At 43.9% G+C, this 18674-nt stretch overlaps 1 protein-coding gene across 3 annotated transcripts in view; it reads left to right on the top strand.

The window, feature by feature from the left end:
• Positions 1-18674, top strand: part of LOC137570123 (uncharacterized) — a 157176-nt gene that overhangs the window by 105111 nt on the left and 33391 nt on the right. For all 3 annotated transcript variants that reach the window (XM_068278895.1, XM_068278893.1, XM_068278894.1), the window contains exon 15: positions 18487-18526. In XM_068278895.1, coding sequence (XP_068134996.1) covers positions 18487-18526 — 40 coding nt within the window. The remainder of the gene's footprint in view (positions 1-18486; positions 18527-18674) is intronic.

Raw genomic sequence — 18674 nt, 5'->3', positions numbered from 1 at the left:
GCGACCCAAAATCCTTTGGTATTCCTCAGATTTCATGATGCCTTGCACACATTCAAGGCACCCAGTGCCAGAGGCAGAAAAAACAATGCCAAAACATCATTGAGCCTCCACCATATTTCACTGTAGGTACTGTGTTCTTTTCTTTGTAGGCCTCATTCCGTTTACGGTAAACAGTAGAATGATGTGCTTTACCAAAAAGGTCTGTCTTGGTCTCATCTGTCCACAATACATTTTCACAGAAGGATTTTGGCTTATTTAAGTAAATTTTGGCAAACTGAAGTCTTGCCTTTTTATGTACAGTGGTTTGCAAAAGTATTCGGCCCCCTTGAAGTTTTCCACATTTTGTCATATTACTGCCACAAACCTGAATCAATTTTATTGGAATTCCACATGAAAGACCAATACAAACTGGTCTACACGTGAGAAGTGGAACGAAAATCATACATGATTCCAAACATTTAAAAAAAAATAACTGCAAAGTTGAGTGTGTGTAATTATTCAGCGGTACAGACTAACCAGCAAGCTCATGGTGACCCAGAACTCATTGGAGTGTGTAAGGGACTACAATGGTCCTAAAAGCCCCCTTACTAAGATGTTAAGAAAAACAAAAAATTGCTTTCCTAAAACAGAAAGAATTTGCGATAATTCAGGTTGGAGTGAGCTCGAGATGTCTCCCAGAGCACCACTGCTGAATATATGCAAATTAACCATTGTACCCTTAGAAGTTAAACACACCTCCAGAACCGCTGGAATGCAATGATGTGTCAGCTTGTTAAATTGTACAGAGCCATAATAATCCAACATGCATACAGACTGTTTCGGATTGTTTGATCCTCATCAGTGCATGGCATGGATTAATTTGGCTCTATGGAGTAGGGCTTGTAAACCGAGAGGTACAGACTAACCAGCAAGCTCATGGTGACCCAGAACTCATTGGAGTGTGTAAGGGACTACAATGGTCCTAAAAGCCCCCTTACTAAGATGTTAAGAAAAACAAAAAATTGCTTTCCTAAAACAGAAAGAATTTGCGATAATTCAGGTTGGAGTGAGCTCGAGATGTCTCCCAGAGCACCACTGCTGAATATATGCAAATTAACCATTGTACCCTTAGAAGTTAAACACACCAACAACACAATTGTTGCCTCTTTGGTAGGATATAAAACGTAACTTTTAATAAATAAAGATATAAAATACACCCAGAGCTGGCTGTCCTAATTACAAACTCATAACTTATGAACTAGGGGTCTATAATAAGCAACGCTGGAAAGATTACTTCCCCCCCTTACAGTTCATATTTTAAAAATGATAAAGTGTATAACTGGAAACGCACCCCAAAGGGTGTTCCACCCAAGGATGGTGGTAATCCAGTGGATGGCACTGATACAACAGACTCTGAAAGTGACCAAAGTGAGAATTCTAAGTCGGGGGAATCACCAGCAAAACCAAAAAAGCCAAAAGGCAGGGGGAGACCACGGGGACAGCATCCCCCAGTGGAGGGGACACCACGCAATCTAAGAAACAGAAACAGATGGGGTTACAAACCCTACAAGAGAGGACAGAAAGAGGAGGAATGGTAGTAGATAATGAGGACAACAATGTAGGAGATGGTCTAAAAGTTATTAATCTCTCTAAATATGAACTCGATACCTTGGAAATTGCAGTCTTGTCAAAGGGTCTATCATTTGTTCCTACCCCCCACTTTGATCTTTTTGAAACTGTTAAAGACATTAATCTTTTTGCTAGGAAGTTGGCAGTTCACAAATTTATGAACACCCCCACTATGGCTTCCCGAAGGGAAGAAGAAAAGGAACGGGAAGTAACTGAGGCATTGACTGCTCTCTTGGAGGACAATGCAACGGGAAACACACAGTTAGATATACCTAAAAGCAATCTGTACCAGAAGAGCAAATTCTGTCCTAGTATTTCAAGCTATCCCAACATCCAGTGTTTTCTTGATGTGGTGACAAGGGACTTGGAACACCTCATTAGCACTCCATGTAGGGAGCAGAGTAATTTAAATGTCAATGAGCAGCTAGCCCTTGATAGGTTGATGTCAAATGATGACCTTGTCATCAAGAAATCTGATAAGGGAGGAAATATTGTGATAATGACACGAGAGAAATATGTACAGATGTGTTCCAGACTTCTAGATGATCAGAAACAGTATAAAAAATTGGAGAATAACCCAACTAGTTCCTATTACAGCAAACTAGAATCGATTCTTAAACAGGCAAAGGAAAACGGTATTCTGGAAAGTACAGACTTTGACTGTGTATTAAATAAACATCCGACTGTCCTGACTTTTTATGCACTCCCAAAAGTACACAAAAACTTACATGATCCCCCTGGTCGCCCAATAGTGTCCGGAAATGGGAGCTTGACTGAGAATATCAGTAAATATGTTGACTACTTCTTGAGACCATTTGTGGAGAGTCTGCCATCGTACCTTCGGGATACGATGGACCTGTTAAATAAGATCAATGATATGAAAGTAACGGATAATATACTACTGGCGAGTCTAGATGTAGAAGCCCTCTACAACAATATAGGGCATGATTTAGGCCTGAGGGCAGTTGACTACTTCCTACAAGCAAGAAGTATACATCTGAGGGATCATTCTGAGTTTATTTTACAACTTCTTAAATTCATTTTGACACATAATTATTTTGTTTTTCAAAATCAGTTCTTCAGACAGGAGAGGGGATGCGCCATGGGGACGGCCTGTGCTCCCACGTACGCCAATCTCTTTCTTGGTTGGTGGGAGGACACTACAGTATTTGGAGAAGAGCTTGTGGTCTATGCCTCCCATATCGTCTTTTGGGGCCGTTTCATAGACGACATCTTTGTCTTGTGGGACGGCCCCAGAGAGATGTTTGTAGAGTTCGTCGACATCTTGAATACGAACGATATAGGGATGTATTTCACATATGAAATTGATTACAACTCCATAAATTTCCTGGATGTACACATCGGGAAAAATCAAAGTGGAGGGCTTGACACTACAATCTTTAGAAAGCCAACATCCACGAACTCTCTCCTGAACTGGGAGAGTTTTCACCCAGCCCCCCTTAAGAAAGGGATCCCCAGAGGCCAATACCTAAGGGCAAGAAGAAATTGCTCAAATCCGGAAGACTTTGATCTAGAGTGCCAAAATCTGTACAGGCGATTTAGGGAAAGGGGGTACCCAGAAAATGTGCTGTTGACAGCAGAGACCCAAGCAAAAGAAACAGAGAGACAGGATTTACTGATACCAAGAAAGAAAATGAACACTGGGGAGAAAGATAATGCAATTAGAATCATCAATACATTCACGGATAGATCAGAAAACATAAGAAAAATAGTGGAGAGACATTGGTCAATTTTACAATTGGACCCGCAACTTAAGGCCTTCCTGCCATTAACCCCCCGCTTCACATACAGGAGGGGGAAAAATCTCAGTGACTCCCTAATGCACTCGTTTTTGCCCGCAAAGGGCACAAAATTTAAAGAGAAAAAGCGAACTTGGTTGAACCCAGTATTGAATGGTATGTTCAAATGTGGTAGATGCAAAGCATGTAATAACGTGGAGAAATGTAAAGAGTTTAGAGCCCCCAAAAACGACAGGGTCTATAGACTACTAGACTTCTTTAACTGTGACACAGAGGGAGTGGTCTATGCCCTGAAATGTCCATGCCCGTTGATTTATATAGGGGAAACCACTAGAGCTGTGAAAACGAGAATTCTAGAACATATTGGGGACATTAAACATAAGCGAAATACATCAGTGGCGAGACACTTTGAGGAGATGCATGCTGGGGATCCAGCATTCTTGAGATTTTGGGTGATACAGCAATGGCAACTAGGACCCAGGGGTGGTAACCTGGACCTCAAGCTTAGACAACTGGAGGCAAAGTGGATTTATAGACTTGGTACCATGTCACCAGTTGGCCTTAATGAAGGCTTCACATATGCACCTTTCCTATAATTTATTACAGTAAGGGACTATCCCCGGTGGGATGTTTTCCCCCCGCCCCCCTTAATGTGGTTCCTTCTGTATAAAAGGGCATTTGAATATGCATATTTATGGAAGAACTATTGCCAATCCTCAGGGTAATATGCTCCATTATGGTTTTTCTACCTCGACTTTATGTATATGTACACCTGAATGGTTTCCTCGTGTGTATGTATGTGTGTGTATATGTATATATACATATATATATATATGTGTATCTGGGTGTCCTTAAGTATCATCCCCTATTATTCAACCTTTGCCCCTTCCCTGCGTATGGATTTATGGGGTGTTGGGGGGTTAAGAATTCTGGAGAATATGGATATGTTCACACATACTCCTTTTTATAGTGATCCTCTAGCTGTGTATTTCCATCTGAAGCTTCGGCAATGACAACTAACCTTAGTATACATGTGGGTTAATAAGAACAATAATGGACCCTCCCCTCTTCCACTTCCCCCTCCTTTGATCATTAAGAGCATTTTATGGGCCCCATTGTATGAGGGTGTATGAATGCCAAGATCCTCCATCTGCTATATGATCTTCCTAAAATAAACACCTGTGTCGTTTTTACCTACCATCATATGAGCTATACAACAATAGAACAGACATTAATATACATTCCCAATTGAGGACTACACAGTAATTTCCTCCCATATAAATATGAGTTAATAATACAGAGGTATAAAATATTTTGCTGAGGGTGGGAATCGAACCAGAGATGGAGCAGCTGTTCAGCACTGACTCCAATGGTGAGTCTCTCTGCGAGATGAGCCACTCGCATGAGTAGTGACTCATCCTGTGCCTCAGTACATAGGCTTCCGCACGGACTTATTGGACGTGTTCCGTGGGGAGAGCTGATTGGTGATTTGTTGGGAGATGGGTGTGACCAGAATCTGATTGGGCACTCTGCTGCTGAGCTTGGAAAAGGTGTTAGCCAATGGGGAGCGTGGAAATACGATACTTCTTACTCTGTGTATTGGCGCTACCAGGAGCGACTAATCTATGGATTATAGAGTATTTTAAACACACAGGGAAATGAAATATTGATCTAAGGAGTGTAGTGGACATAGAATAAGGGGATATCTGGTATCAATGGGTCCTAATGGAGAGTCTCTTTGATTGGCTGGGCCATTTTCTGACAAGCCCAGGGACCAATCACCAGGACTTTTTTCACAAATGGGTGGAGTTGGGAACACACCCACACCCATGTGACTGTCCAGGAAGTATAAAAGGACTCCTAAATAAGCCAGTTCATTTAGGCTGCTGTCATGAGCGGACACGCTGTTTGACTCATGTTATTTTCTTTGTTTTAATAATATTGCACCTTAGCACCAATGCACTTTTGCACTTCACTTTGTTCCCTTGAAAAAGCTTCCGCTAGGAAGTGAAACATGTTGGGTTATTTTGGTGGGGGTTTTGTGTAATTTATTATTGACGATATGAACTGTAAGGGGGGGAAGTAATCTTTCCAGCGTTGCTTATTATAGACCCCTAGTTCATAAGTTATGAGTTTGTAATTAAGACAGCCAGCTCTGGGTGTATTTTATATCTTTATTTATTAAAAGTTACGTTTTATATCCTACCAAAGAGGCAACAATTGTGTTGTTAGTTTAAGTAATCAGGTGTTTGTGAATACAAGTTAAACACACCTCCAGAACCAATGGTTAATTTGCATATATTCAGCAGTGGTGCTCTGGGAGACATCTCGAGCTCACTCCAACCTGAATTATCGCAAATTCTTTCTGTTTTAGGAAAGCAATTTTTTGTAATTATTCAGCCCGAGTCAATATTTTGTAGAACCACCTTTTGCTGCAATTACAGCTGCCAGTCTTTTAGGGTATGTCTCTACCAGCTTTGCACATCTAGACTGAAATCCTTGCCCATTCTTCTTTGCAATACAGCTCCAGCTCAGTCAGATTAGATGGACAGCGTTTGTGAATAGCAATTTTCAGATCTTGCCACAGATCTTCCATTGGATTTAGATCTGGACCATTCTAACACTTGGATATGTTTTGTTTTAAACCATTCCATTGTTGCCCTGGCTTTATGTTTAGGGTCGTTGTCCTGCTGGAAAGTGAACCTCCACCCCAGTCTCAAGTCTTTTGCAGACCCCAAGAGGTTTTCTTCCAAGATTGCCCTGTATTTGGCTCCATCCATCTTCCCATCAACTCTGACCAGCTCCCCTGTCCCTGCTGATGAGAAGCACCCCCAGAGCATGATGCTGCCACCACCATATTTGACAGTCGGGATGGTGTGTTCAGAGTAATGTGCAGTGTTAGTTTTCCGCCAGACATAGCGTTTTTTGCATTTTGGCCAAAAAGTTTCATTTTGGTCTCATCTGACCAGAGCACCTTCTTATTCTTTTCTGTTAACAATGGCTTTCTTCTTGCCACTCTTCCATCAAGGCCAACTTTGTGCAGTGCATGACTAATAGTTGTCCTATGGACAGATTCCCCAACCTGAGCTGTTGATCTCTGCAGCTCGTCCAGAGTCACCATGGGCCTCTTGACTGCATTTCTGATCAGCGCTCTCCTTGTTCGACCTGTGAGTTTAGGTGGACGGTCTTGTCTTGGTAGTTTTACAGTTGTGTCATACTCCGTCCATTTCCTAAGCCTGCTTTAAATTTTGCTTACCTTGAGAAAATGTATGCGTGCTCAAACACCAAGTTTTAACCCTAGCAAGTCTGGCTTTGCAAATCTGGCCTAATTGGCTATTCATGAGGCAATGCTTTCGCATGCCAAACTATGCAGGGTCAGAAAAACAATACCGCAAAGCGGTCGCCCTGCGGGAATTAGTTCATGCTACATTAGCACTATCCAGGAGCGCCACAGGGAGGCTGGGTGGCGCAGGCGACCCCCCCAAGCGTAGCCAGCGCCGGGTAAAGCCGTCCGCACCAACCTCCCAATATTAAAAACAGGCACTTACCTTAACGTCCATTGAGTTCTGCTACATGTGCATTAATTTGGGGGCACCACATGAGAAAGGAGTGAAGCATGGGTCACCCTGAGCTTTAGAGCTCAAGGCTGGCTCGCATACAACACTCCAGGGAGGGGGGGGGGGGGGGGAGACAGGCGCAGACAACTCACTTCAGGGTTCACACCACCAGAGCAAGCCATCCTCCACCTGCCTCCAAAGAATACAACTGCAAAGAATGCTTACCTTGAGAAAATGTATGCATTATCTGTATCTCACTGACCATCGCTACAGTTATGTACATAGGAGAATTGAAGTGGTTGCACCACATGTTGATGTCATTTTTCTTAATCTATTTATTTATTTTATTAATGATCTATTTATTTATTTTTTATTTAACACATTTTGCAGGTCTTTAATTGGTAAATGCAATCGTCTGTATTATTTTAAAAGAATCCTCATTTTACAGCATTTTCCAAAGACCCCCAAGACTTTTGCCTAATTCCATATTTTCCCATCAGCCTTTCATATCAAATGAATATTCTGGAGCATAATTAGCAATGCTTAAAGTATGCTTGTGGGGGGACTGTAAAGATATAGCACTGGCTGTGTTTATGTAAAACTGCTATATTTACACAAGAAGGTTCAATCAGTGGTCATATGTTCTGAATGAAGGACATTTTGGCATGTGTGAAGCAGCAATCAGGTCTGTGTCATTTCCTATTTACTGGCAATCATTTTGATGACCGCAGCAAGTTTTCAGAAGATCTCCTAACCAAACCATTAAAAAAGCAGATTGTAGATTGTCATATCATTTAGTTAAAGAGGAACTGTAGTCAAAATATCATGAATAAAATTGCTTCTTTTTGTACAATATTCATTTATAAATGATTTAGTCAGTGTTTGCCGATTGTAAAAACTTTTCTCTCCAATTTACTTTCTAAACTTTTTCACAGGTGGCAACAATTTTTTATTTTTGCTGGCAGATGATCTCTGCGGAATGTTCATCTGTTGAGAGTTCTAAAGCCAGTAGAAAAGTTCTTTGGTCTCCCAGAGTGCTCTGGGGGAAGAATTCCACATAATAACAGCCTACTCTAAGCCTCAGTGGGAGGGCAGGGTATAGCTTTAAGAAGTGTATCTGATGCAGAAAGCTGGATATTTACGTAAAGTGGGTATCCTGAATAATTTACTATATATCGTTACGGTTCCTCTTTAACCGTGCTTATGCTTTGTAGCATAGTCAATAGTAAAGGTGGATCAAAACCACCTCTAAAAACAGTATCTTCTCTAGTGGAAAAGCACCATAAAGTGAAAAAAAATACATTTTACAAGCAAATGGAGGAGACGGCTAAATCTGCAGCAAGTGTGATTTGTCTCATAATACTTGGCTTATGCCTCACCTCCCGACTGCACTGCCATATTTACAGCAACTTGCAGATGTCAGCCAATCAAAATGTTAGATCAAAAGGTAAAACACTACCGGCACTCTGAGATTCATAGCTGTATCACTGAGGGTAGGGATTAGACAGACTCTCAAACGTCACCTTGGTGATAATGAAGATACTGCGTTCTCATGATGCAGTTAGCGAATGTTTGTATAAAGGATCAGCATCAAAGAGAAAAAAGAAAATGCATCAGGCACTGCAGTTGATTCTGATTTAGTAGTGTTTTCGCTGTGATTGAAATCACCACTTGTATAAAAAAATCTTGCATTTAAAGAGGTAGGTACAAAAAGTCATGTGCAGATAACTTGTGCATTCAAATAATTGCATGAGATGGATGTCCTACCATATCAGAAAGTGACGGTGGTGGGTGCAGGGCAAACACGGTAGCCTAACGGCCGTTTCGCACAGAGGTGAGTCTTCCGAGGCTAATCCAGCACAAGTTGTCTGCACATGACTTTTTGTACCTACCTCTTTAAAGGCAAGATTTTTTATACAAGTGGTGATTTCAATCACAACGAAAACACTATTAAATCAGAATCAACTGCAGTGCCTGATGCATTTTCTTTTTTCTCTTTGATGCCAATCAAAATGTTAAACCCCCTTGCACACTTGACGTGTTGCGTTGCATTGTGGTAGTGTTCCTTGACACAGCTCGTGGCAAGGGACATGCAAGTTTATGGTGGCTTACACAGTTTACGCAATTATTTATTTATTGTATTTCTAAAGCGCCAAATGCAACATGGCGCTGCAGCAAAAGTATCTAAATCGCCGCAATGCCACTGCAAAGGCTGCAGGGTATTACTGCATGAACCGCACTTACTGCACGGATCATGCAGTAATGCAAATCAATGGGCGACACAGGCATTGTACACAATGGGAGCGTGGTGCAGCACACATGCGCAGACCCACGGGAATCCCAGTGACGTACTTCCTGCCCAGCAGGGAGTACTACACTAACAAAGCGGTGGGCCTATGCGTATGACTCTGTCGCCGCACCATGGCACAGGGTCCTATGAAGCTTCATTTCTGCGATGTGGTGCACCACATCACGCTTACCGAGCATAAAACCGGCCTCAGGGGAACCTGAATTGAGAGGCATATAAAGGCTGCCATATTTATTTCCTTTTAAACAAAACCGGTTTCCTCACAGTCCTACTAATCTCTTTAGCTGCAGTAGTGCCTGAATCACACACCTGAAAGACGCATGTGGCTAATCTAGTCAGTCAGAGCACCTGACCTGCATGCTTGTTATTTCAGCACAGCATTATGAATAAGGGCCTCTTGATCTTCTTAACGTGGGCCTGAACTCCGAACTTCCTCTCAGCTATAAAAGATAAGCAACAGCATAATAAGTTCTAAAGAAAAACAGTCCTTTGTTACAGCTGATACAAATCCTGCAACAAATCTGCAGTGTCTACTTCCTGCTTTCATGAAGGTAGACATAGGGTTAACATCCTGTGTTTAAAGCACAAAAAAGGCTGGCACCACAAAAATAAAATTCAGCTCTTTATTGAAGTGTCATAAAAATGACGACGTAGTCAAACATGTGATCAAAAATAGGCGAAAGTGGCGACAGCCCGCTGTTTTGAGCTGGGAAGCTTTTTTTCAAGCCATTCAGCCATGAATTGAAAAAGAGCTTTCCAGCTCGAAACAGCGCACTGTTGCCGCTTTAGCCTATTTTTGATCACATGTTTGACTACTATGTCATTTTAATGACACTTCAATAAAGAGCTGAATGTTATTTTTGTGGTGCCAGCCTTTGTTGTGCTTTGGACTGAAGAGATCCTGTTGGTACTGGGATCTAAGGCTTAGGCACCCTGAAACTCCTCTTTTGGATGTGTGCTCCTCCACCTCACTTTTTGACAACGTCCTGTGTTTACAAATTAGCTGCTCTGCCGAGGCAGCCATCTGAAACAGCTGAGAGATCAAATTACAGTTGTTATTAGTGACAGATGAGGGGGAATTAGACAGGCTAAACTCTCTTTTTTCATCATAAAGGATTTTATTTAGCAGATGTCGATTACAATATTCAAATAAACTTGCAGTTGAAAAGATATGTATCATATATATGGCTACAGTATACATAAGATAACAAATGCAGTACAGTAAACATTGGGAACGTTAAAGAATAATGAGATTAATATTTAGATCACTCTAAAACCTAAGGTCCCGGATAAGTTGTTTTAGCTAAACCTATGGCAGGTAACAACCAACTTCGAAAAAAAGAAGTATCGAAGCAGGGAGCCCATCAGGCTCACGACACTTTTTAGTACACAAAATGCCATTAGATTGGCTGCAGATTTACCCACAAAATGCCATCAGATTGGCAGCAGATTTACCCACAAAATGCCATCAGATTGGCAGCAGATTTACCCACAAAATGCATTCAGATAGGCTGCAGATTCCCCCACAAAATGCATTCAGATTGGCTGCAGATTTACCCACAAAATGCCGTCAGATTGGCTGCAGATTTACCCACAAAATGCCGTCAGATTGGCTGCAGATTTACACACAAAATGCATTCAGATTGGCAGCAGATTTGGCCACAAAATGCAGTCAGATTGGCTGCAGATTTACCTACAAAATGCCATCAGATTGGCAGCAGATTTACACACAAAATGCATTCAGATTGGCAGCAGATTTATCCACAAAATGCTTTCAGATTGGCTGCAGATTTACCCACAAAATGCATTCAGATGGGCAGCAGATTTACCCACAAAATGCCATCAGATTGGCTGCAGATTTACCCACAAAATGCCGTCGGATTGGCTGCAGATTTACACACAAAATGCATTCAGATTGGCAGCAGATTTGGCCACAAAATGCAGTCAGATTGGCTGCAGATTTACCCACAAAATGCCGTCAGATTGGCTGCAGATTTACCCACAAAATGCCATCAGATTGGCTGCAGCGTTACCCACAAAATGCCGTCGGATTGGCTGCAGATTTACACACAAAATGCATTCAGATTGGCAGCAGATTTGGCCACAAAATGCAGTCAGATTGGCAGCAGATTCCCCCACAAAATGCCATCAGATTGGCTGTAGATTTACTCACAAAATACTGTCAGATTGGCTACAGATTTACCCACAAAATGCCGTCAGATTGGCTGCAGATTTACCCACAAAATGCCATCAGATTGGCTGCAGATCTACCCACAAAATGCATTCAGATTGACAGCAGATTTACCCACAAAATGCCATCAGATTGGCTGCAGAATTACCCACAAAATGCATTCAGATTGGCAGCAGATTTATCCACAAAATGCCATCAGATTGGCTGCAGATTCCCCCCACAAAATGCATTCAGATTGGCTGCAGATTTACCCACAAAATGCCGTCAGATTGGCTGCAGATCTACCCACAAAATGCATTCAGATTGACAGCAGATTTACCCACAAAATGCCATCAGATTGGCTGCAGAATTACCCACAAAATGCATTCAGATTAGCAGCAGATTTAGCCACAAAATGCAGTCAGATTGGCTGCAGATTTACGCACAAAATGCATTCAGATTGGCAGCAGATTTATCCATAAAATGCCATCAGATTGGCTGCAGATTCCCCCCACAAAATGCATTCAGATTGGCTGCAGATTTACCCACAAAATGCATTCAGATTGGCAGCAGATTTACCCACAAAATGCCATCAGATTGGCAGCAGATTTACCTACAGAATGCCATCAGATTGGCTGCAGATTTACCCAGAAAATGCATTCAGATTGGCAGCAGATTTACCCACAGAATGCATTCAGATTGGCTGCAGATTTACCCACAAAATGCATCCAGTTGGCAGCAGGTTTAGCCACAAAATGCCGTCAGATTGGCTGCAGATTTACCCACAAAATGCATTCAGATTGGCTGCAAATTTCCCCACAAAATGCATTCAGATTGGCTGCAGATTTACCCACAAAATTCCATCAGATTGGCTGCAGATTTACCCACAAAATGCCATCAGATTGGCTGTAGATTTACACACAAAATGCATTCAGATTGGCTGCAGATTCCCCCACAAAATGCATTCAGATCAGCTCTAGATTCCCCCGCAAAATGCTGTCAGAATGGCAGCAGTTTTACCCACAAAATGCTTTCAGATTGGCGGCACAATGTAAATATTTACACCCCCGTCCCCCCTCGTTCTCCCCTTCGTCCAACACCCCCCCCTCCTCCTTGCCCCCCCCCCCCCCCTCCCCCGTGCTGCCGCCTCTAACTCACCTCAGATCAGCTGCGGGCAGGAGATCGGAACCGGCCAGACCAGTGCATGGCAGCCGTGCTGTGAATTTAAATGCAGGAAGTGACATCAACGGTCACGTCCACCATTTAAATTCCCCCGTGCGGCTGCTATGCGCTGGTCTGGCTGGTTCCGATCTCCTGCCCGCCGCCGATCTGAGGTGGCGGCAGCACGGGGGAACGGGGAGGGGGGGCTTGGGGAAAAAAAGGGGGGTTTTTTCCCCAAGCTCTGGGGACTCTGGGGGTAACGCTGTCACAGCATGGAGCAGGGGGGCTGCCGCAGAAGGCCTGGCGGGCCGGATGCGGCCCGCGGGCCACCAGTTGGACAGCACTGTGCTAGACAGTTGTGCAACAACTGGAAAAACCATAAAGTAGAGTGACCAGACGTCCCGAATTGCCTGGGACACGTCCCGGATTCGGGGTCCGCTGTCCCAGGTTGCATGAGGTCCTGGGAAACGTTCCCGCTTTCAGCAGCGGGATGTCCCGGCCTCGGAACTCTGGCCACTCTATCCTCATGAACTGGCAGCGGCGTCTATAGACACCGTGCCAGTTCATTGCCCGCAGCACCGCTCCAGCCTCCTTAGTCTTCCGGTGTTTGTTCCGACACCGGCAGGCGAGCAGGACTACGGCAAGATGGCTGCCGAAGCCCTGTACTGGAGACTATTTGTGTCTCCAGTACAGGGCTTCGGGCGCCATCTTGCCGTAGCCCTGTCAGCGCGGGAGACGAGCAAGAGGAAGGTGGTCCCGGGAGCAGCGCGCCAGAGGCCGGAGACTTCTGCCAGGTGAGTAAATGCTTTCTGTTCCAGGTGAAATTTGCTCCCATTACGTTTCTTTTCTGGTGAAATGTTTGCCCGCATTGCGTTTCTTTCTGGTGAAATGTTTGCTTGCATTGCGTTTTTTTTCTGGTGAAATGTTTGCCCGCATTGCGTTTATTTTCTGGTGAAATGTTTGCCCGCATTGCGTTAATTTTCTGGTGAAATGTTTGCCTGCATTGCGTTTATTTTCTGGTGAAATGTTTGCCCGCATTGCGTTTATTTTCTGGGGAAATGTTTGCCCGCATTGCGTTAATTTTCTGGTGAAATGTTTGCCCGCATTGCGTTAATTTTGTACTGACATGTTTGCCCGAATTGCGTTTATTTTGTACTGACATGTTGCCCGCATTGCGTTTATTTTATACTGACATGTTGCCCGCATCGCGTTTATTTTGTGCTGACATGTTGCCCATTGCGTTTAATTTCTGGTGTCCCGGGTAACTGTTACTGCATTTATTATTTAATGGTCATAGATGGCTATGTTTGCTGCTTTGTGGTTACGGTATACTATTAGCATCACACAGTTTCTGCACACCCATGATGCAAAGTCTCGTTTGTCCACATCATGGCGTAAACACTGCTTTCTTATGCTTCGCTGTTACATCATTACGTTAGCTCCGCCCATACAATGTCATGACCACGCCCCCCCCCCTTCCCGATCTTCATCGCTGCGCGCTCCTCAGTCCTCCCCACTTTTCGCCGCGCCGCGCTGGTCACTCTACATAAAGAAGCCTGCATAAACACCTTGAGGTATGGAGTAATTCATTACTGAATAAATATGAATTATATTATATGAGAGCCAAAAATTGGTAGCAATAAGATTGAGAAATAAGCAGAGTGAATGGTGATTTCCATATGCAGCTACCTTGTGGTGTGTGTGGTGTAAGCAATGCTTGTGTGTTTATAGCATTGCCTCTGAGTAAGCTGCTGACCTGCGATTCACATTGAGCTGACCTCCATCTGACTCCACAATGGCAGATGGTTAGTGTAGCTTGAGATTTCAAAGTGCTTCTGTATGTATAAATATTATGACTGATAAGAAGTACATAGCAACTTAAAGACACTTTGTAAAAGAAGTCATAAGTTTAAGTGTTTGACCTACTCTCTGTTTGACCTCATTCTTAAAGATAATAGCTGACAATGTCAAGACCTCTCCTAACCATTAAGGTCAATGGCTTGGTGACAGTGCATTTCCCCAGTCATGTCTTCAAAACAGCAGAAGTGCCTAAGCTAGATATAAGCTTATTTGGACACGTCTCACTTTCCCACAATATCACATTGCCCCGTGCACTATTGAGTTAGAAGGGACTCTGGGGGAGGTTTAGGAATATTGCCGCACACAGCTACACCATATGAACAATGATGCCTTCTGTGTGACAGATTCACACTGCAGCTCGATACCTAAGTTCTCCCCTCTGCTCCTTTTACATAGCTCTGCATCAGAAATAAAAATGTATGTGGATCATATATGTCAAACCCAATTTACCTGGGGGGGCCGCAGGAGGCAAAGTCAGGATGAGGCTGGGCCCCATAAGGAATTTCACAATCGCGGCGCATCGCCGCCTCTGCCCGCCCCTCTCACTCTTCGTTCACAGAGAGGGGCGGGGAGAGGCGGTGATCCGTGCGACGATTGACGTGAGAAGGGGCAGAGCTGAAGCTGAAAGCTCTGCCCCTTCCAGGAAATGCCGGCGGATTGCCCCCCGGGCGATTTGGGGGCTCTGCAGCCCTCGTTTAGCGGCGGGGATGCGGCGGATTACTTGGGAGCACTGAAGCGAACTATAAGGAAGCGTTTGCCTGCAAGGGCCACAAAATATTGTATCGAGGGCCGCAAATGGCCCGCGGGCCGCGAGTTTGAGACCCCTGATATATGGTATCCTGATGCCAATCCGGCATTGTGAGGACCTATTCTTATGATGAATCTGCCACTGGTCCCAAAGCCACAGAAGAACCACAACAAACCCTCTGATGAGAAATGAGCAGCTTGACTTGCCCTGCCCTACAGAAACACCTGATTCAGTCACAACCTCATTGGATGTTACACAAGACAATTATAGGAAATGGTCCGAATGAATTTCTTTTTTACAGTTTTTTCTGTCTCTTGCGCATGAAGTAAATATTCCATATCTGAGGAGAAAAAAAAACATATGAAAAATGTTCTTCTCCTGTAGAAACTTCTGTCTGTGAGGGCACTTGGTCCTTTCTACTGCTACAGCATCCAGTCTGTGGCAGGTAAAGCCAACTGTGGGCCCCTGTGCAGAATAAATGAAGGGGCCATATGTGAGTGGCCATACATACATTACGGTTGGATCCAAATACTATCGATAACAGAAAAGTACATGAATCCAGGTTACATTGTGTAGACACTTTGTTAATGTAGCACACATTTCATACTTGTGTATGACTGGGTCTCAAGTAATGATCACTGTTGCTCCTTCATTTCAGAGGGAAATACACAGAGGAGAGCCTACAGAATAATCATGCCCTAACTGTGGTGCAGCTGCATGGGGCCCCTATGCAGCTTCATTCCAATTGTCCCTTTTCACACCATAAATTAACAAATTCAGAGACGCTATCATCTGCAGTGACAAATCATATTGCTTAGACAAGAGATAACACTCAAACGTTAAGCTGGCCATACACTATGCAATATTTAGCCCAATTCGACATTCGAACATCAAATTAGGTAAAAATGTTGTTTACTGCTGGAGCAAATCTATGCCACAAATGGCCCTGTGGTCATCAATCCTTGGGGATAGTAGTTTGGCTGACACTGTGTGTAATATAATGTTGATCACAGTCTGATCAGTGCTATAGTCGAGTAGTGTCTGGCCAGCTTTAACCTAGAAGAGTTAAAGGACATCCGAGGTGAAATAAATTGATGAGAAAAACAATTGTATCTATCCCCCTTCTCCTAAAACATTTTTTTTAGATATCCCACAGTTTATATTTTTAAGTTTTCACTGTTTAATTGTCTCTGCTCAATGACACCTATTGAAGTATTGTCTCTGCTCAATGACACCTATTGAAGTATGCTAGAGCTCAAATTTATGAATCACTGGCCCTTTTTATCTTTTTCCTGATCCAGGAAGCCATTTACTGACAGGAAAGTATTTTATGGCTGTAATTACTAATCAGTGAGGGTTATGCTATAGTTTGAACAAGTCCGACCCGGACAGAAACTGTCACTTGCATACCTGATGTTTAACTCTTTCATGCCAAGAAGGAAAAAAAGGAACACAGCCTAGTTAGTTGTGTGCTAGGCACTGTACATACACATGTCTTATCTCATCATGTCACATGTCACCTCAGTTGTCCTTTAAAGAAACACTGAAGCCAGTTTAAAAATGGCTTTTTTCCCTTTTATTTATCTGAGGCATGTTTGCCCCTGTTAAAACGCTACTATCCCGTGGCACAACGAGGGGTATTTACCCCCCAAATCCCCCCTGCAAAATCTACGACTTTCTTGGTCGTGGATTTTGCTGCTCATGGAGGCAGAGCTTTCGGGCTGCAGCTCTGCCTCCACGGGCATCTATCAGCTGGCGGATCTTCGCCTCTCTCCCGCCCCTCTCAGTGAAGGAAGACTGAGAGGGGTGGGGAAGAGGCGGAGATACATGCTGAAAGTTCTGCCTCTACAGGAAGAGCTCCCCGAGTGGGCCCCAAGGGATTTGGGGGTAAGGACCCCTCGTTCTGCCGCGGAATAGCGGCGTTTTAGCAGGGGCCTCAGATAAATAGAAGGTAAAAAGGCGTTTTTAAACTGGCTTCAGAGTCTCTTTAAGATTTCTGTGTGGCCACATTTAAATGAACACTGTCCTATTTTTGTGACTGAATCTGGGCATTACATTTGTTTTATACACATGCAGTAGTAGAGTCGTGTGCCATGATCGAGCATGATACAACAAGTGACACCATGGGTAACGAATGCTGTACAGATAAATAGCTTGGGGATACCTGAGCTGCAAGCACTGATGCTATGGGGTGTGTGTGTGTGGGGGGGGGGCAGGAGGACAACACCCACCACAATGCACAATGAAATGGCTAATAGTGGGCGGAGTAAGGAAGGTAACGATGCATTCAGGAGTCCCTGTCATTTCAAGGTCTAGTGTGCCGGATCTTTAAATGAGTTTGGAGGACACCTGTGCACACGCTGGATTCTAGGTTTAGACATCCCTGAATGACCGTGTTGGACGAGCTGCATCAAGCTTTTATTACTCCAGTTAGGGCTCATTCACACTGAGAGGATTTACGGGCGTTTTCTGCAGAATTTGTAATCGCCTGTGATTTCGTAACTGCCGGTGATCTAACTGCTGCAATCACCAGCGATTCACGGAAAACGCAAATGCGGTGCATGCAGCGCTTTTCCACCACTTTAGATTGATGGTGGTTCAGATTAGAATGATATCCGCACACAGAGGCTGGGTCTGCCTATACAGCCCAGCCTCTGTTGCTATGTAGTGTCCCCCCAGGCCCCCCTGCGCTCTGCTAGGCCCCCATAAATCACAGCCGCACTGTCGACACGCAGCGGGCTGTGTGAACTATGTAGTGTCAGTCTCGGCGCTCCCCCGCCTCCTGCATAGCTACTGTCCCCGCCCGCGTCCCTTCCCTCCCTGCTGATTGGAGGGAAGAGAAGCGGGCGGAGACCGGAGCTATGCAGGAAGCGGGGGAGTGGTGAGAGTGACACTACGTAGGTAAACACAGCCCGCTGCGACACACTGTGTGTCGACAGCGCGGCTGTGATTTATGGGGGCATAGCAGAGAGCAGGGGGGCCTTGGGCGGACACTACATAGCAACAAAGGCTGGGCTGTATAGGCAGACCCAGCCTCTGTGTGCGGATATCATTCTTAGAACCCCACCTCGGGTTCTCTTTAAAAAGTGTGAATCGCGGCCGCTCAAAGATTGCAGAGATGTCCAGTAAAAAAACACGGAAGATCGTGAAAAATACCCCTCCGCAAAACACTGGCAATTTACAATCCCTAGTGTGAACGGGGCCGAAATGCGTCACACTGTCTTGCTGTGTAGCAAATGTGTTATTCCCATCCTCTCAGTATGTATTAGATTAGATTTATTGATAACTAATCAGATTTTTTTTTATGTTTGTAGCTCCTGGTCTTACTGCGATTGTTGGAGGTCGTCCCAGAGTGTAAGTATCTTACACTTATTTTTATAACATAGCATTTTTGTCTAAGATAATACTTTGGGTTATGAACTACATTCACCATGGAATCAATTATTATGATGGCAATTCTAAGAAGAAAATACACAGATAAATATATATACAGCAATTCTTC

The sequence above is a fragment of the Hyperolius riggenbachi genome, chromosome 1 (genome assembly GCF_040937935.1).
Source record: "Hyperolius riggenbachi isolate aHypRig1 chromosome 1, aHypRig1.pri, whole genome shotgun sequence".
NCBI classification, from domain to species: Eukaryota; Metazoa; Chordata; class Amphibia; order Anura; family Hyperoliidae; genus Hyperolius; species Hyperolius riggenbachi.
The sequence above is the reverse complement of the archived record's forward strand: the minus strand, read 5'-3'. Positions and strand labels throughout refer to the sequence as shown.